This window comes from Podarcis bocagei (assembly GCF_964188305.1).
Source record: "Podarcis bocagei genome assembly, chromosome: 14".
Taxonomy (NCBI): Eukaryota; Metazoa; Chordata; class Lepidosauria; order Squamata; family Lacertidae; genus Podarcis; species Podarcis bocagei.
In genome coordinates, this window is record NC_138139.1 from 11856462 (window position 1) to 11870161 (window position 13700).

General features: G+C 42.5%; 2 protein-coding genes across 5 annotated transcripts in view; one reads left to right on the top strand and one right to left on the bottom strand.

Annotated features, from left to right (window-relative positions):
• Positions 1 to 6248, top strand: part of AP4E1 (adaptor related protein complex 4 subunit epsilon 1) — a 29397-nt gene extending 23149 nt beyond the window's left edge. For both annotated transcript variants that reach the window (XM_081169989.1, XM_081169990.1), the window contains 3 exons: positions 12 to 196; positions 786 to 943; positions 1316 to 6248. In XM_081169989.1, coding sequence (XP_081026115.1) covers positions 12 to 196; positions 786 to 943; positions 1316 to 1476 — 504 coding nt within the window. In that variant the 3' untranslated portion in view covers positions 1477 to 6248. The remainder of the gene's footprint in view (positions 1 to 11; positions 197 to 785; positions 944 to 1315) is intronic.
• A 1427-nt stretch (positions 6249 to 7675) lies between these two features.
• Positions 7676 to 13700, bottom strand: part of TNFAIP8L3 (TNF alpha induced protein 8 like 3) — a 62458-nt gene continuing 56433 nt past the window's right edge. For all 3 annotated transcript variants that reach the window (XM_081170090.1, XM_081170091.1, XM_081170092.1), the window contains one exon: positions 7676 to 12512. In XM_081170090.1, the coding sequence (XP_081026216.1) occupies positions 11950 to 12512 (563 nt within the window). In that variant the 3' untranslated portion in view covers positions 7676 to 11949. The remainder of the gene's footprint in view (positions 12513 to 13700) is intronic.

Below are 13700 nucleotides of genomic sequence, written 5' to 3' on the forward strand. Positions count from 1 at the left end.
TTTTATTGTAGATTTCAGAAAGCCTTGGTTGCCACTTTGCTGCAGTAGAAGCTCAGAGCATAGAAAGCTTCCAGACGTGTGTCGAGATGGAGGGGCTGTGCTCTTCAGAGATGCTCTCTGGGTCCATCAGTTACTTTCTAGAGTCTGATGCACTCCTCAGATTTTCTGTAACTTTAGAACTGTTGGATTTTATCAGGTACCTACACGAAATAGCTGGGAACAAACGAAGTGTTTTAAAGCAAATATTGATTTGAATTCGCTTGCTATGCTTTATCTTGTTTGTAATCATATTTTGTCATATCTCATGCTTATGTGCGTGCGCGCCCACCCACCCACCCACCCACCCACAGGCGCTTCTGTTTCTCAGACTCTTCATTATCGAAAAGTTGTGCTTCCTAGGTAATTCGAAACATATGAGTGCAGAGAGGAGAGGGCATGGGGAAAAAACATTTAAGGGTCTTCCCCACTCTAAAAGTGGAAGGGAAACCATGTCTTTTTCTCTGGTCCGTCTGATCTCCATATGCATGTCCTCGGAGTGTAAAAAGACAACTTGTAGACTAGATTCCATACCTGTGCTAGAAGATGCCAGTCCAGTACATTTAAGGAACAGCCCAGCTGACAATTTTAATGGAATCTTGTTTAGGTTGACAATTTCAGGCTGCAGGATAATGTGAAAGTACTTCACGGTGGGGCAGAAACTTTTGTTTTCATTGTCTTCTTGGGAACAGCTTTCTCTTCTAAGTACATATTGCAAAATCTGCTTCTATTTCATATTGCATTTTCAGGCCAATGAAAATGAGCACTGATGAATTTGGAAAACTGTGGCTCTCCATTTCGAATGATGTCAAACAAAACCTAAAGATGACATCATCTCAGGGATCTTTGTCAGCCGTCCTAAGCATTTTGCAGCAAAAGCTGAACCTACATATAGTTGATATCATAGGTAAGTAGCTTGGGATTTCTTTAGATTTGTATCAAGGATGATCCTAGGCAGGCAATGAAACAGGCCAGTTATAACCAGGGTCAGCCCTTCTTCATCAGAAGCCAGTTCACATTTGCAAGGTGATAACCCCATTATCTTTGCACAATGTATTTTGATAATCTGCAGGATACTTGGTTCTTGGAAAGTGGACTTGATCACACCAACTGCGTGCCAAAAAAATTGTGGTTCTTAATTGATCACACTGTCTTGTGCCAAACCCAGACTGATGTTTTTTTAATTGATAACCTGCTTTGTACAGAACTGTAGGAATGTATTGTGGATGAAATTACGATGACATTAATAGGGGAAAAAACCATTTTTTCCTCCCTTTAGGTAGTGAGGGAATAGCATCATGCCGACTGCTTCCATCTGTCCCCTGTTTACTGCATTGCCGTGTCCATGCTGGGATGCTGTCGCTGTGGTTCAGATCCCGTTGTCCGGCTCTTCCAGACTGTTTACTTTATCAGTGTCAAAAGGTGATGGAAGAATCCTGAGCACCGTGGAGAAAAGGAGCAAAACCCCGCTCTTCTAACCTAATGGAAAGAAGGACGTGTGTGGCTGTGCCAGGGGGTTACCAAAAGAAAGGCAACTCTCACCCTCCTTGTCAGGAGTGAAGTTGCATAAGTGTGCACCCTGGAGACTTGACAGGCGATTCTGCTAGGTGCCTGCCTCCCCCCCCCCCCAATGCTCAGGGTCAGTCAGTCACTGACAAGGGACTAAGTAAAAGTATAGGTACTTTTATGCAAGGTGTTATGCAAGGTATTTATTTTCTGTTATGTACTTGTACAGGTCACAGCAGCTTATTCATAAGATCAGCTACTACTTGAATTCTTTCATTAACGTGGCTTACGGTGGAAAGGAACTTCTTAAGCCTTGCCTACTGTTCCTGTGGTTCATGGTGGGGTTTTTTTTTGCATCTTTTATACCAGTTTCGCACCAGTATTGCAAAAGCAGGCACTCTGCTATAAGATAAATCTCCACGATTGTCCCATGGTTGTAGGCTGAGTCATCCTGTGACTCAGCAATAACCAGCACATAAATGCCAAGCTTTGGAAGCACAAGTCATATCATTGCACCTCGCAACAGCACTGGGGCTGCTGTTTTATGTGATGCCATGTCTGATACCTGCCTTTAATAGGAGGACTGGGTCTTATCCTGAGGATAGGATACTGGTTTCTTAAGAATGCAGCTTCAGGCTGTGAGCAGGACTCTGTAGTTTAGCACAGGACTGCAATTAGCGCCATCTGTGTACCAAGAATCTCAGTTTTCAGTGTTTAAAAACACTAGGCTCCAGAGACCACCTCGAAAGGCTCATGCATGAATCCATCAGAAGTTTTGACCTGTCCTTCCTCATACTGCATCAGTAGCATCCCTTAATTGTACTGATTATTTCCCATGGTGATCACATGGCACATAGATCTAACGCTTGCACTTTTGCATTATAATACAAGCTGGAATCAAAAGAGCTACACGACATATTCCACATGGCCAAAGGCACTGAGCTTGTGTTCCTTAAAGAGCAGCTCTTTGTGCTATCTAACAAGATAATTCTGCTTTTGAATATCCTCCCAGATTCATTTTGTGGCGTATCATGGTGGTTCTGCTATTTAAACCAGGTGTGTGTGTCATAGTTCCCACAGAGGTTGCCCTTAATGGGCAGACGAAAGTACAAAACCACCCATAGCCATCTTTTGTATATTTGCAGCATCTTTTACAAAAGATGGTGGATTGTATCTATTGATAATCCTACTCAGCTCATTGAAGTTAATGGGTGTGACTAATTTAAGTTCCTTGATTTCATTGGGCACACTTTATGTATTTATTTATTCTATGAAATCAATATCCTGCTTTTCAATTCTGTGACAAATTGTCAAAGCAGCACATATAAAACATAATACCGTGCCATCAGATCCAATTATTAAAGCTAGATTAGAACAGCAGCAAAAAAGACAAAATCGAAACCAGAACAGGAAAAATGGTCAGGGGCAGATTCGTTACGGAGGTTTTGCACCACTGAAGGATTATGTTTGAATAGCACTTCGTTTTTATCCATAGGCATGAACGGCAGCCGTTGTCTGTTGAATTCGAAGATACCACTAGAGTAAAGATGGATATCGGCTTGCTGTTTCTGGTGGCTCCAAAGTCTAGAGTAGGACTAGCATTGGACCCATTTTTCCCCTTGGGTAACCAGAGTGAATCTGGCGCATGTATACAGCAATAAAATGGCTTTGTTTGCAGGAAAGTTTAGACATACGTAGCATCTCCTGACTACTTATCTCTGCTGTATTTTAAATACTAGTTGCTGTTGCAGCAGAACAAAAACATTGCAAGTGGCTGACATTTTCCCATTCATTTGTTGTGATACTTTTTGCTGTTCAGTGAATGAGAGAAATGGGACCTTTCAAAGCTGCAGCACAGAACACCTCCTCTTAAAAAAAAAAGGTGATATTAGTTATGAAGCTTTTTTGATTTGTAGCCCAGGTTTCTAGCTCTTATAGCTCAAGTGTGAGAATTGACACAGTTGAACCAGCATTTCAGTATGTTTGATCCTGGGTGGTTTATAACATTTTTGAGGGAGAGTAATTTTCATCAGAAAATTCAACCAGGAAACCAAAATTTTGATAGACTTATTAAGAAAAGATTAACCACAGTCCTGGTAGTGTCAAAGTGTTGCTCTTCATATTAAATTGGTCAGTTTTAAATAATCAATGATATTCCCCACACAGTCATTAATCTGTAAAGTGAAAAAGTGATTTTTCTCTTCAAAACAAAGCTTGCCTGATCACCACTATTTTTATAATTGGTGACAAGCAGGCATGATTTGGACTTTCTGAGTTGTAAAATTACAATTTTTGATTTCCCAAAGGCTAAATTCCCAGGCTGAGATTCCATAAGCACGAGTGCTTTGACACACTCTTTTAATGTCTTGCTTCATAGAAATCCTTTGGAATGATTCCAGTAGAAGGAAACAGATACAGGAAAACGTTAGGGAAGGATTTCAAATCCATGTGTATTTTCAGATATGTAGTTAAGGAAAACATTAACATTCAACATTTTCACTTGTCTGCAGTGCCAGTGTAATGCCTCTTCAGCCCAACGAAACACTGGTGTGTGATTTGCATTGAACTCATGGTCGTACCCCATCTGCTTTCTGATACGATAATTATTGATTAGGTTGAAAAGAGTGCTGTTTTTATTATATGCATTTAAACATTCTATCTCCCATCTTAAAATGCTGCTCAGAGTTGCTCTCAGCTTGTTTAAAAATCAGTCAATAATTAATAGGTGATGGCTTGTATCCACTGTAGTGCTAAGTTAAGGTCACAGTTCTTGTTCGGCTGGTATAACAAGTAAGAAACCCGCAAAATGGTACCCATCACTGTGAACATGACAATGAGAGCAAGGGTTGACACTCTACTGGCCCACCAAACATTGTCCTTCTCTACATCTGGAGAAAGGTAGATTCTATAATAGTGTGCTGTGCTGTGGTCATCAATATAACAGTGGTGAGCAGTTGGCCGCCACAAGCCTTGGCGCACAACAGCTTTAATTAAATAATTTTTATACTGCCCTTCAATGAATGTTTTTAAAATGTGTGATTTACAAAAGTTAAGGTTAGATTAAAAATACGATAGGATAAGTCACCAAATAACTCCCAAACATCCATGATAAAAGTCACCTTTGACTAGGTGAAAGCTCCCTCTTGGAATGATAAGACTCGTTCCTTCCAGAACCTCGGGAGAATTTTCTGTATAATGCAGGAAAGTGTACCATGTGAGGGCCATGTTTGGGGGAAATGCTGAATGCACATGAATAGTGCAACTTTTGTCACATCAGAGGAAATGCAAAGGGGAGAGCCAGTTGCACTGTGTTTTGGAGACTTTGTAAATGAGCTCTGTATTGTATGAAATGTAAAACAGTAGGAGAAGACTGTTGCTCTGTGGGTGGCAGGAGGCAGCTGGGGAGAGGAGAGGAGAGGTTTTCTGCAACCTCCTCCAGATTGTGGAATGCTTTCCTGTAGTGTTCTTACATGGCCCCCTTTTGTAGACACACGAACTTGGAAACACCCTCCCCACATCTGTCATTTGAGACTTATTAGAGACTCTCGCTGTCCTTAGGTTGTCTGAAACGTGTGTTGACGTAAGTTCTGTTGCGCTGTTTTTCGATTTTGTATGGATTCTTTTCACTTGTAATGTGCCTTGTGAGTTTTCCGTTGAAAGGTGGCCCGTAGGTATTGTTAAGCAAGTACAGCATCACACAGCCCATGAGATCCCATCCAGTGACTGGGGGACAGCGGAGAAGGGAAGGGCCGATTTTGTCAGCTGTCTCAGCAGTGTCCAACTACAGCCCCTCTCCATTCCCTTCTATGGCATACAGCAGGGGTGGGCTCTTTGAGGCCCTCTTGACATTGATGGCTGGTCCACTAGGGTGAGTGGGACACTGCCCCACTAGCCTCAGCCTCCCCCTCCACCCCATCGGTCCACCTTCTTATATCTAGGGTGTCCTTGCCCGTCATTGGTTCTAGCTTCACCCAATCCAGATGATTACCAGCCTCCAACACCTTCAGATTTTATTCGACTCCAACTCCCATCAACCCCACCCAGCAGGGCCCAGTGGTCAGGGATGATGTGAGTTAGTCCAGCAACATCTGGATGTCTACAGGTTGCCTTTCCCTTGCATGAAGCAAAGCTGCAATATGTACTTTCTGGAGGACATGAGGATACAGGATGCAGAAGCACAGAGTGACCAGTCAGCAAAAGCTGAGAGACAGGTATTAAGTATAGCTGTTTCTCTCCTTTCTTTCAAGGATGTCTGAATGGAGGGATTCACTAAAGTGCACTAAAATATAGCTCTTAAAAACAATATTCAGATATTAATGTATACTCATGTTTACTTTATGCCTCATGGATGTAAATGGAAGCCTATATTTTGGAGAAATGAATAAATAACTCTGGGAACTTTCCTTCCATGTGACTGTTAACAGCGTGCATCAGATTTAAAGGCTAGAACTGAGCAAAACCATGGATGCTACAAGAGCTAGCAAAGCTACCATTTCTCTCCTATGCAGTTTTCTACCATGTCCATCAGGTGGTGTTGGCATGATGTTAAATAATAGCTATGGCTTTCCCACATGTACATGTGCTGAGTTCATTTTTTAAAATGTTTTGTTTGAAATCTTAAACTCTTTTACTATTTATCTGTCAGTATGCAGAATTTTAGAGAACAATCAAACTTGGTTGAAAATAAATGGATTTGCTTACTTTTACCTGTGGTGTGATCTCTTTATTTTTAGGTTCCCTCCAGAAATGGTTTATTTTTGTTCTGGTTAACCAATATTCTTCGTAGAAAGCAGCAGTTGGGTGGCCACGACCCTATTAAATACCTTCCCCAAAAGAGGGTGATTGAGACCGTGTGACAATTGCCATAGGCAATGTGCCAAGGGAGGGCTCCTTTAATACTTGCACTACCTCTTACTTAGGGACGCAAGTAGTGCTGTGGGTTAAACCACAGAGCCTAGGACTTGCCGATCAGAAGGTCGGCAGTTCGAATCCCCGCGACGGGGTGAGCTCCCGTTGCTCAGTCCCTGCTCCTGCCAACCTAGCAGTTCGAAAGCACGTCAAAGTGCAAGTAGATAAATAGGTACTGCTCTGGCGGGAAGGTAAACGGCGTTTCCGTGTGCTGCTCTGGTTCACCAGAAGCGGCTTAGTCATGCAGGCCACATGACCTGGAAGCTGTACGTCGGCTCCCTCGGCCAACAAAGCGAGATGAGCGCCGCAACCCCAGAGTCGACCACGGCTGGACCTAATAGTCAGGGGTCCCTTTACCTTCTTAACTTTACCTCTTACTTAAAAATCAGGGATGTCTCAAGCTTTGAGCCAATGCACAATTGCATATAGGTAGCCCCAGGTTCACTCCATGGTATCTCCAGGTAGGTATCAAAAAGTGAAAAGGCTTCAGTCTAAAACCTTGGAGATCCACTGCTGGTTGGTGTAGACAATATAGATCAGTGTTCTGACTCATTAGAAGGCAGCTGCCTTAAGGCAGTGCAGTGTAGCATAGCGATAAGCCCCGTAGGAATGGGTAAAATAATAAAACCATGCTGGAAGGTCTGGCAAAAAAGAAAAAGGAATTCACCAGGTGACAAGACAACATCATGGTTGGCACCAGCTGACCCTCCCTGGAAGAGATATTGCACAGATGGGGAGTCACAGTTGAAAAGGCCCTGTTTGTAGTCATGGCCAGTTGAGCTTCAGCCGGTAGAAGGATTTACAGTAGGGTCTATGTGTACAGAGGTGAAGTTTTTGGCAGCTCATGTTGGAGAAGATGGTTCTTTGGATAGAAACGAGCTTTTAAAGAAAGGGAGATTTTGCCTACAGTGCCTTGGTTCTCGAACGGCTTAGTTGTCAGACAAATCGGCTCCCGAACGCCGCAAACCCAGAAGTAAGTGTTGTGGTTTGCGAACATATTTTGGAAGCTGAACATCCGACACGGCTTCTACTTGAATGCAGGAAGCACCTACAGCCAATCGGAAGCTGCTCCTTGGTTTTCAAACAGTTCTGGGAGTCGAATGGGCTCCCAGAACAGATTAAGTTCAAGAACCAAGGTACCACTGTACTTAAAAAATAAGAAACTCTTCAAAGAAGTTAGAGGAAATAACTGCAGCAGATTAAAAAAAATCCAAAGGACATATAGTTTAATCACAAATCATTTAATGCATAATTTCTGATAAACACATGGCACACTTTTTGAGTCTGACTCAAACACTACTGAAATGATTGTTTTGCATGTTAACCCACCAATATAAAAGTAAACGATGAATATATAGCATATGCCAGCATGAGACACGCATAATATTTTTGCCTCCCTTTTAAAGGCTACTCAAGTCTTTTATACATATAAATAACAAGACATTTGGCTGTTTCCTTAAAAAAATAACCAGATTTGAAGCTCAAATGTGTGCAAAATATAAACATCTCTCCTTTTTGTGCTTCCTCCCTGGAGCAGCCTCCCTGAATCACTGCTGGGGAAATTGGCTTATTGGAAGTAATGGTGTCTATAGCTCTCTAGCTATTGGTGTAGCCCATTTCCATCAGCCCCAGCCATCATGACCAAAGGTCAGGGATAACGGGAGTCCATCACCATTTGGAGGGCCGCAGGTTGCTGATCACAGTGTATAGAATTGGCCAGATTGAGTAACTGAAAAGGACCCATTTTGCACACAATACCAAACCATAGTTGTGTTAACACGAACATGCCTAAGTCTTGCACACCCATCTTCTTCCTCCAGCGTAGCCACATGAAGCAGCATCCACTTCTATTTTTCGATAAGCGCAGTTTCCTGTTGCCTTCAAAAAGGGAGAACTCTGCTTAGTTTAAACTATGGTTTCTTAAAATGAATTATGGTCCTGCATATTATGCTTTGGTATGTAGACAACAGGCCAACTGGTACTCTCTAGTTTTTAAGGACAGTTTTGTAGTGGGTCACTGAGCCAAATTTATTTCGACACACCTGTGAAACAACAGTTTTCAAAGTGATATTTTAACCTGTCTCTCCTTTTAAAAATTCGTTTGATGTGTGATTACCTTGGATGTATAATTTCTGTCCTGGTTTAATAAAAATCTATTGTAAATTAATAAAATAAAAATAAACCATACTCTTAACTAACCAGAATTTGTCCTGTTTAGATGTAATGTTAACTATGATAAGTGGACAGCAGAAACCACAGGTTTTAAATCTCTTCGCAGGTGTACAGCCTGAGGCTCACACCTGCTCATTCCCCTAATGTTAAACCATGGTTTAGTGTTACGTGCAAAACAAGCCAGTTCCTCTTTGTATTTCTCTGATTTGACAAAGAGCTGATCTTCTTCCCCAAATTACATTATCCTGTGAATGGACACGGATGCAAAATGGAAACTGCTCAATGAAGCTACCAGAGACAAGTGACTCGTGGACAATCTCATCAAAGCCAGCAGGAGGGCACGTCATTGTGGATTTTACTCTTCTGGTTGCCAGAATAGATCCTGTGTTTAATCTTAGAAAACAATTGTTATGTATTTGCTGCTATGCGGCAATAGGCCTTTGTAGTTTCTTAAGCAGCCATTCTACACCCACTTACCTGGGAGTAAGCCCAGCTGAACCCAGTGAAACTTATATCTGTGTAGGGATGTCAGAGAATTCTGACGAAAGCAAAAATGGGAGCAGAAATTGCAAAATCTCGCTTTTTGCTCCCTATCCAAAATTGGAAACAATCTAGTGAATGCCATTGACCTTTGCTGCTGTTTTCGCTTTCAGTTTGTGAACCGTGCATAACTGATTGTGCCCTTCCCTGCTTTGCACTGCAACAAATGGGGTGGAATAATGTAAGGACAACGTAACTTACGTAATTACGTAACTTATGCAATTTTGCCAAAGCAGCGTGTGAGGCGGATGATGTCATTTTTGGTGGGTGGCAAATTGCAACAGAGCAGAAACACTGCTTCATACAACAAATACAGGGCAGAAGATGATGAGTAAAAGGGAAGGCCAGATCGTGGTATAGAAGATTATGCATATAGAAAGTAGATAACAGAACTTGGGGCCATCCAACAATTTTTGGAAGATTTGGGACTGATGAAAGAGACTACATAGTTAAAATTACAAAATTTGTTTCCATAAGATGTAGCGAAGGTCACCAGTTCAGACCGCTTGCAGAGAGGATTGGACAAATTCTTGGAGGAATTTGGCTACTGGCCACAACGGCCATGTTCACTCACCACGGTGAGAGGCACTGCTCTGAATGGCAGTTTCTGGGGGGCCAGTGGGGAGGGTGCTGTTGCTAGTGGGCTTTCTTCCCATAAGCGTTTGGTTGGCTGCTGTGATAACAGGATGCTGGACCAATGGGCCTTGAGTCTGATCCACCAGAGCACTTATACTTTTTGCAGATTAATATGGAAATGGGATGGAACAGATCAGCCAAACCGTGCAAACCGACTAAGGATCAGAAACATAGCTGTCAACTTACAGATTTGAAAATAAGGGACCAGCAGCCTCGAAAATAAGGGATCAGCAGCCAAAATAAGGGATTTCCCAAGCACAGGTATGTTCGCTTTCTGAGCCCCTCCGAGCCAAAGGCAGGAAGCCCAGCCAGCAGCCAAACGAAGCCTCAAGTGGTGGTTCCCACAGCGCAGCAACCCGGCAAAGGGGATGCAGCAAGGGAAACCACCGTCACCTCTCTGCTGGGAAGCGCTGAGAAAAGGCGAGTCCCCAGGCAACGCAGCCGATTTGATCAGCACAAGGCATGCAAGCTCCACCCCCCCAGTCATTCTTAGACTCCTTATTGGGTGAGCAACGCAGCCAAGCAACACAGCTGGAGCCTCCCTCCTCCCTGGCCGGCAGGGAGGGAGGGAGAGGAGCTGCTTCCTTTGAAACCCGAGAAATTTAAGGGACATCATCAATCCTGGACAGCAGCGGGACACAGCGCTGGGATAAGGGACTGTCCCGCCAAATAAGGGACGCTTGACAGCTATGATCAGAAATAGACGGATCCGTCCATTCCTAGTGGGTGCAGGCCTTCAACGATATCGGTTGCCAGTTTAAGGCAGAGGATTGTAGGGGGTTTGTTTTTTTCAAATGAAGCTTTTGAAACTGAGTGTCCATTTCTATGCTTTGACAAGCAACAATCACGAGCTCTTCGGGCAACATTTTGGACAGCCTCATTCCTCGCAAAGCCCAAGGACCTAGAGAAACATAGATATATAGGAAAACACAGAGCTGTATATGGTACAGAAACAACAGAGAGACACCAGGCTTTGTGGTGACTCTGATTCAACTGTGGGGAGGTTACTGACATCACGCTTAAATTCAGGAGTGAAGGAACGAGCCCCCAAATCACCCCAGTTCACTATGTTCTTCACCCCCCGCCAATGCACACCCTTATGAATAATAGCTTCGACAATACAGAATTTGCACAATCTTTCTGCGGCACCCCATTTAAGAGTCTTTAAGAGATTGGCACAACTTTTTCATTCTTTTCTTGGTATAAAATGCTGACACCTTAAGAGAAGCAATATTCCTCCTTTTGTTGTGCTTTGCCCCCATTCCTGGCATATGGAATTATTCTCTGTTTGGATCATGTGCTAAAAAGAGATTTTCAGTTTTAAAAATAATGCTATTCAGAGCCCATTCTTTCCACTTCACCTTATGGGTTTCATTCTTCTACAATATAAACATGGGCATGTTTGCTCGATGGCATGGAACTTCAGGTTTCCTTTTTGGCACATCAAACTGCAACCACAACACAGCAATAATGAGATCATGGTATGTAATCATTTCCCTCCCCATCACAAATGGCCTTGCATCATAAAATGCTCAGTTTATTTGTGGTCTGAAGTGTGACTTGCTTTGCTTTCCATTACAAATGCTCTGGAATGGCCTGGTTCACACATAATACTAAACCATGGTTAATGTTAAATGTTAAACCATGGTTAACACTAACCGTCATTAATAAAACCATCATTAAAGTGGAAACATCTGGCAGATGGTCACTTAAGCCTTAGTTTATTACATCTCTCTATCAAAGAGACACAAGCCCAGAAGAGCTGCTATTTACCGGTAGTTACAGTTGTGTACCTTTTGAGCGGTGATGACTCCATAAGCAGCATTAAGGAGCAGGTGTTGGGCTGGGTCCACATGTAACACTAAGCTATGGTTTACAGTAACCATGGTTTATAAACCAACTACAGACCTTGATTAACAAGCAACTTTTAACCATAGTTAATAAACCATAGTTAAGCTGCTGGGCTCATGCATAACACTAAGCCATGGTTAAAGAAACTGTAGTTTAACAAGCCATGGTTTAGTGTGCAAACCAGGCCATTCTCTTTTGGGATTATGCACAGGAAGCTAACAGTTGGTCCCAACTCTCTGGTTACATTTCTTAAGTGAAACTTGTGTAGTTGATGTTTTTTTTTTTTAAAAGGGCAAAGTTTCAAAGGATTTTCTCATCTAGCAGTTTGTTGATTCCATCACAGATCTTTTTGAGGTGTGGTCGGCATTCCCCATCAAGGCTATAGAGGGCAGTGAGGAACTCCACATTTGCGAAATGGTCGAAGACGTGATTGATTCGCGCATGAGACCTGGCTGTCAGGTGCCGTTCCACGAGTTCGTGAACAAGGTCTTTGCACTCGTTCAGGAGTTCCGAGAGGACATTTTTATCGAAAGTGTACTCCACCTCGTAAAAGCTAACAATCGTCATGGCCGCTTGGTTCAGCTTCTTGCGGAACTTCTCGACAATCTCCAGCTCTTCGGAATTGAACTGATTGTTTCGGTAGAGGATCCCGATTTTGATGGCCACTTTGATCAAGTCCCTCATGATTTTGTGGGATTCCTTCTTGTTCTTCATGTGCTCCGTGGTCACTTTGTATAACTCGTCAAAGATTTCGCTGCTGGTGTCATCAATCAGCATGTTAGCCATGGTCTTGGTGGCCATTTTACTCAAGATCTTTTTCTGGGCTTGCAGCGCAAGGCTCTTTGAACTGAAGTTTTCGGGACCTAAGGGTAGTGGGCAGGGTGGGTGAGTAGGGGGGCAGGGATAGGGAGAGATGGAAAGGGGGGAGAGAAGAAAGGAGAGAAAGAAATGGTTGAAGTTATCTTTGAATAATTTGCAACGAACATTTCACAGTTCAAAGTGCCATTTACTAAATCATGTATCTATCATCTATCTATCTATCTATATCTATCTATCTATCTATCTATCTATCTATCTATCATCATCTATCATTTATCTCTGTATCTATATCTATATGTCTATATACACATTATTTTGTAATTTATAATTATTATTAGAACAGATTTTGTCAGGTGGAACAAGATCCAAGCCCCCACAGAGGGTTGCCAAGAACAGATAAGACAAGGAAAAGTCCTTACCAACGGCTTTTTATTCAATATTCAGAGAGAGAGGCTTGGAAATGCAACCTCTTGGAATAATGGCATTGTCCTGAGTAAATCTCCACCCCCCTTTTCTCCCCACTTCCTCATTCATCACCTTGGGTGGCGCTGAGGTCCTTTTGCTTCTGAGCCCTTTGCTCTACTTCTTTCAATGCTTGCCGGGTTCTGGGAATGGGGGCAGTGTCTAAAGACACTGTGTCCGTAATTCTGAACTCTCATCTTCTTCTCTGGGAGGTTCAGGCTGGGGAGGTGGTCTCCACCATTCCTCTTCTGCCCAGTCCCTGACAGATCTACACTTACAAATGCCTACATACACATACATATTTGTTTACTGTTAATTTATGATTAATAGTAAATATCAATACACAATACACATAATGACAAATATCGTATTGACTCGAATCTAATGCGCCATAGAATCTAATGCGCACCTCAGTTTTCAGAACCTTGAAACCAATGAAAGATATTTGCAGGCGAATGTAAATGTGCCATCGAATCTAATGCACACCTTGATATTCGCAATGTCATTTGGCCAAATAAGGTGTGCATTAGATTTGAGTAAACACAGTACTTGTAGATCAGAATAATCTTTTAAAAAACGTTGAAACTGGGGAAGAGAGGAATGCGGCAGTCTTGTACAAAGGAATGGGAGAGAAAGCCGGTTAGCATTTTAATGTTAGCCATACCTGATTCACACTTCCTGAAATAATACCTGAACTGAAACACAGCCATCCTTTAAGAAATCCTTACTTTTCCTGATTTTGCGATGCAGCAGCTTTCCAACCGAACAAC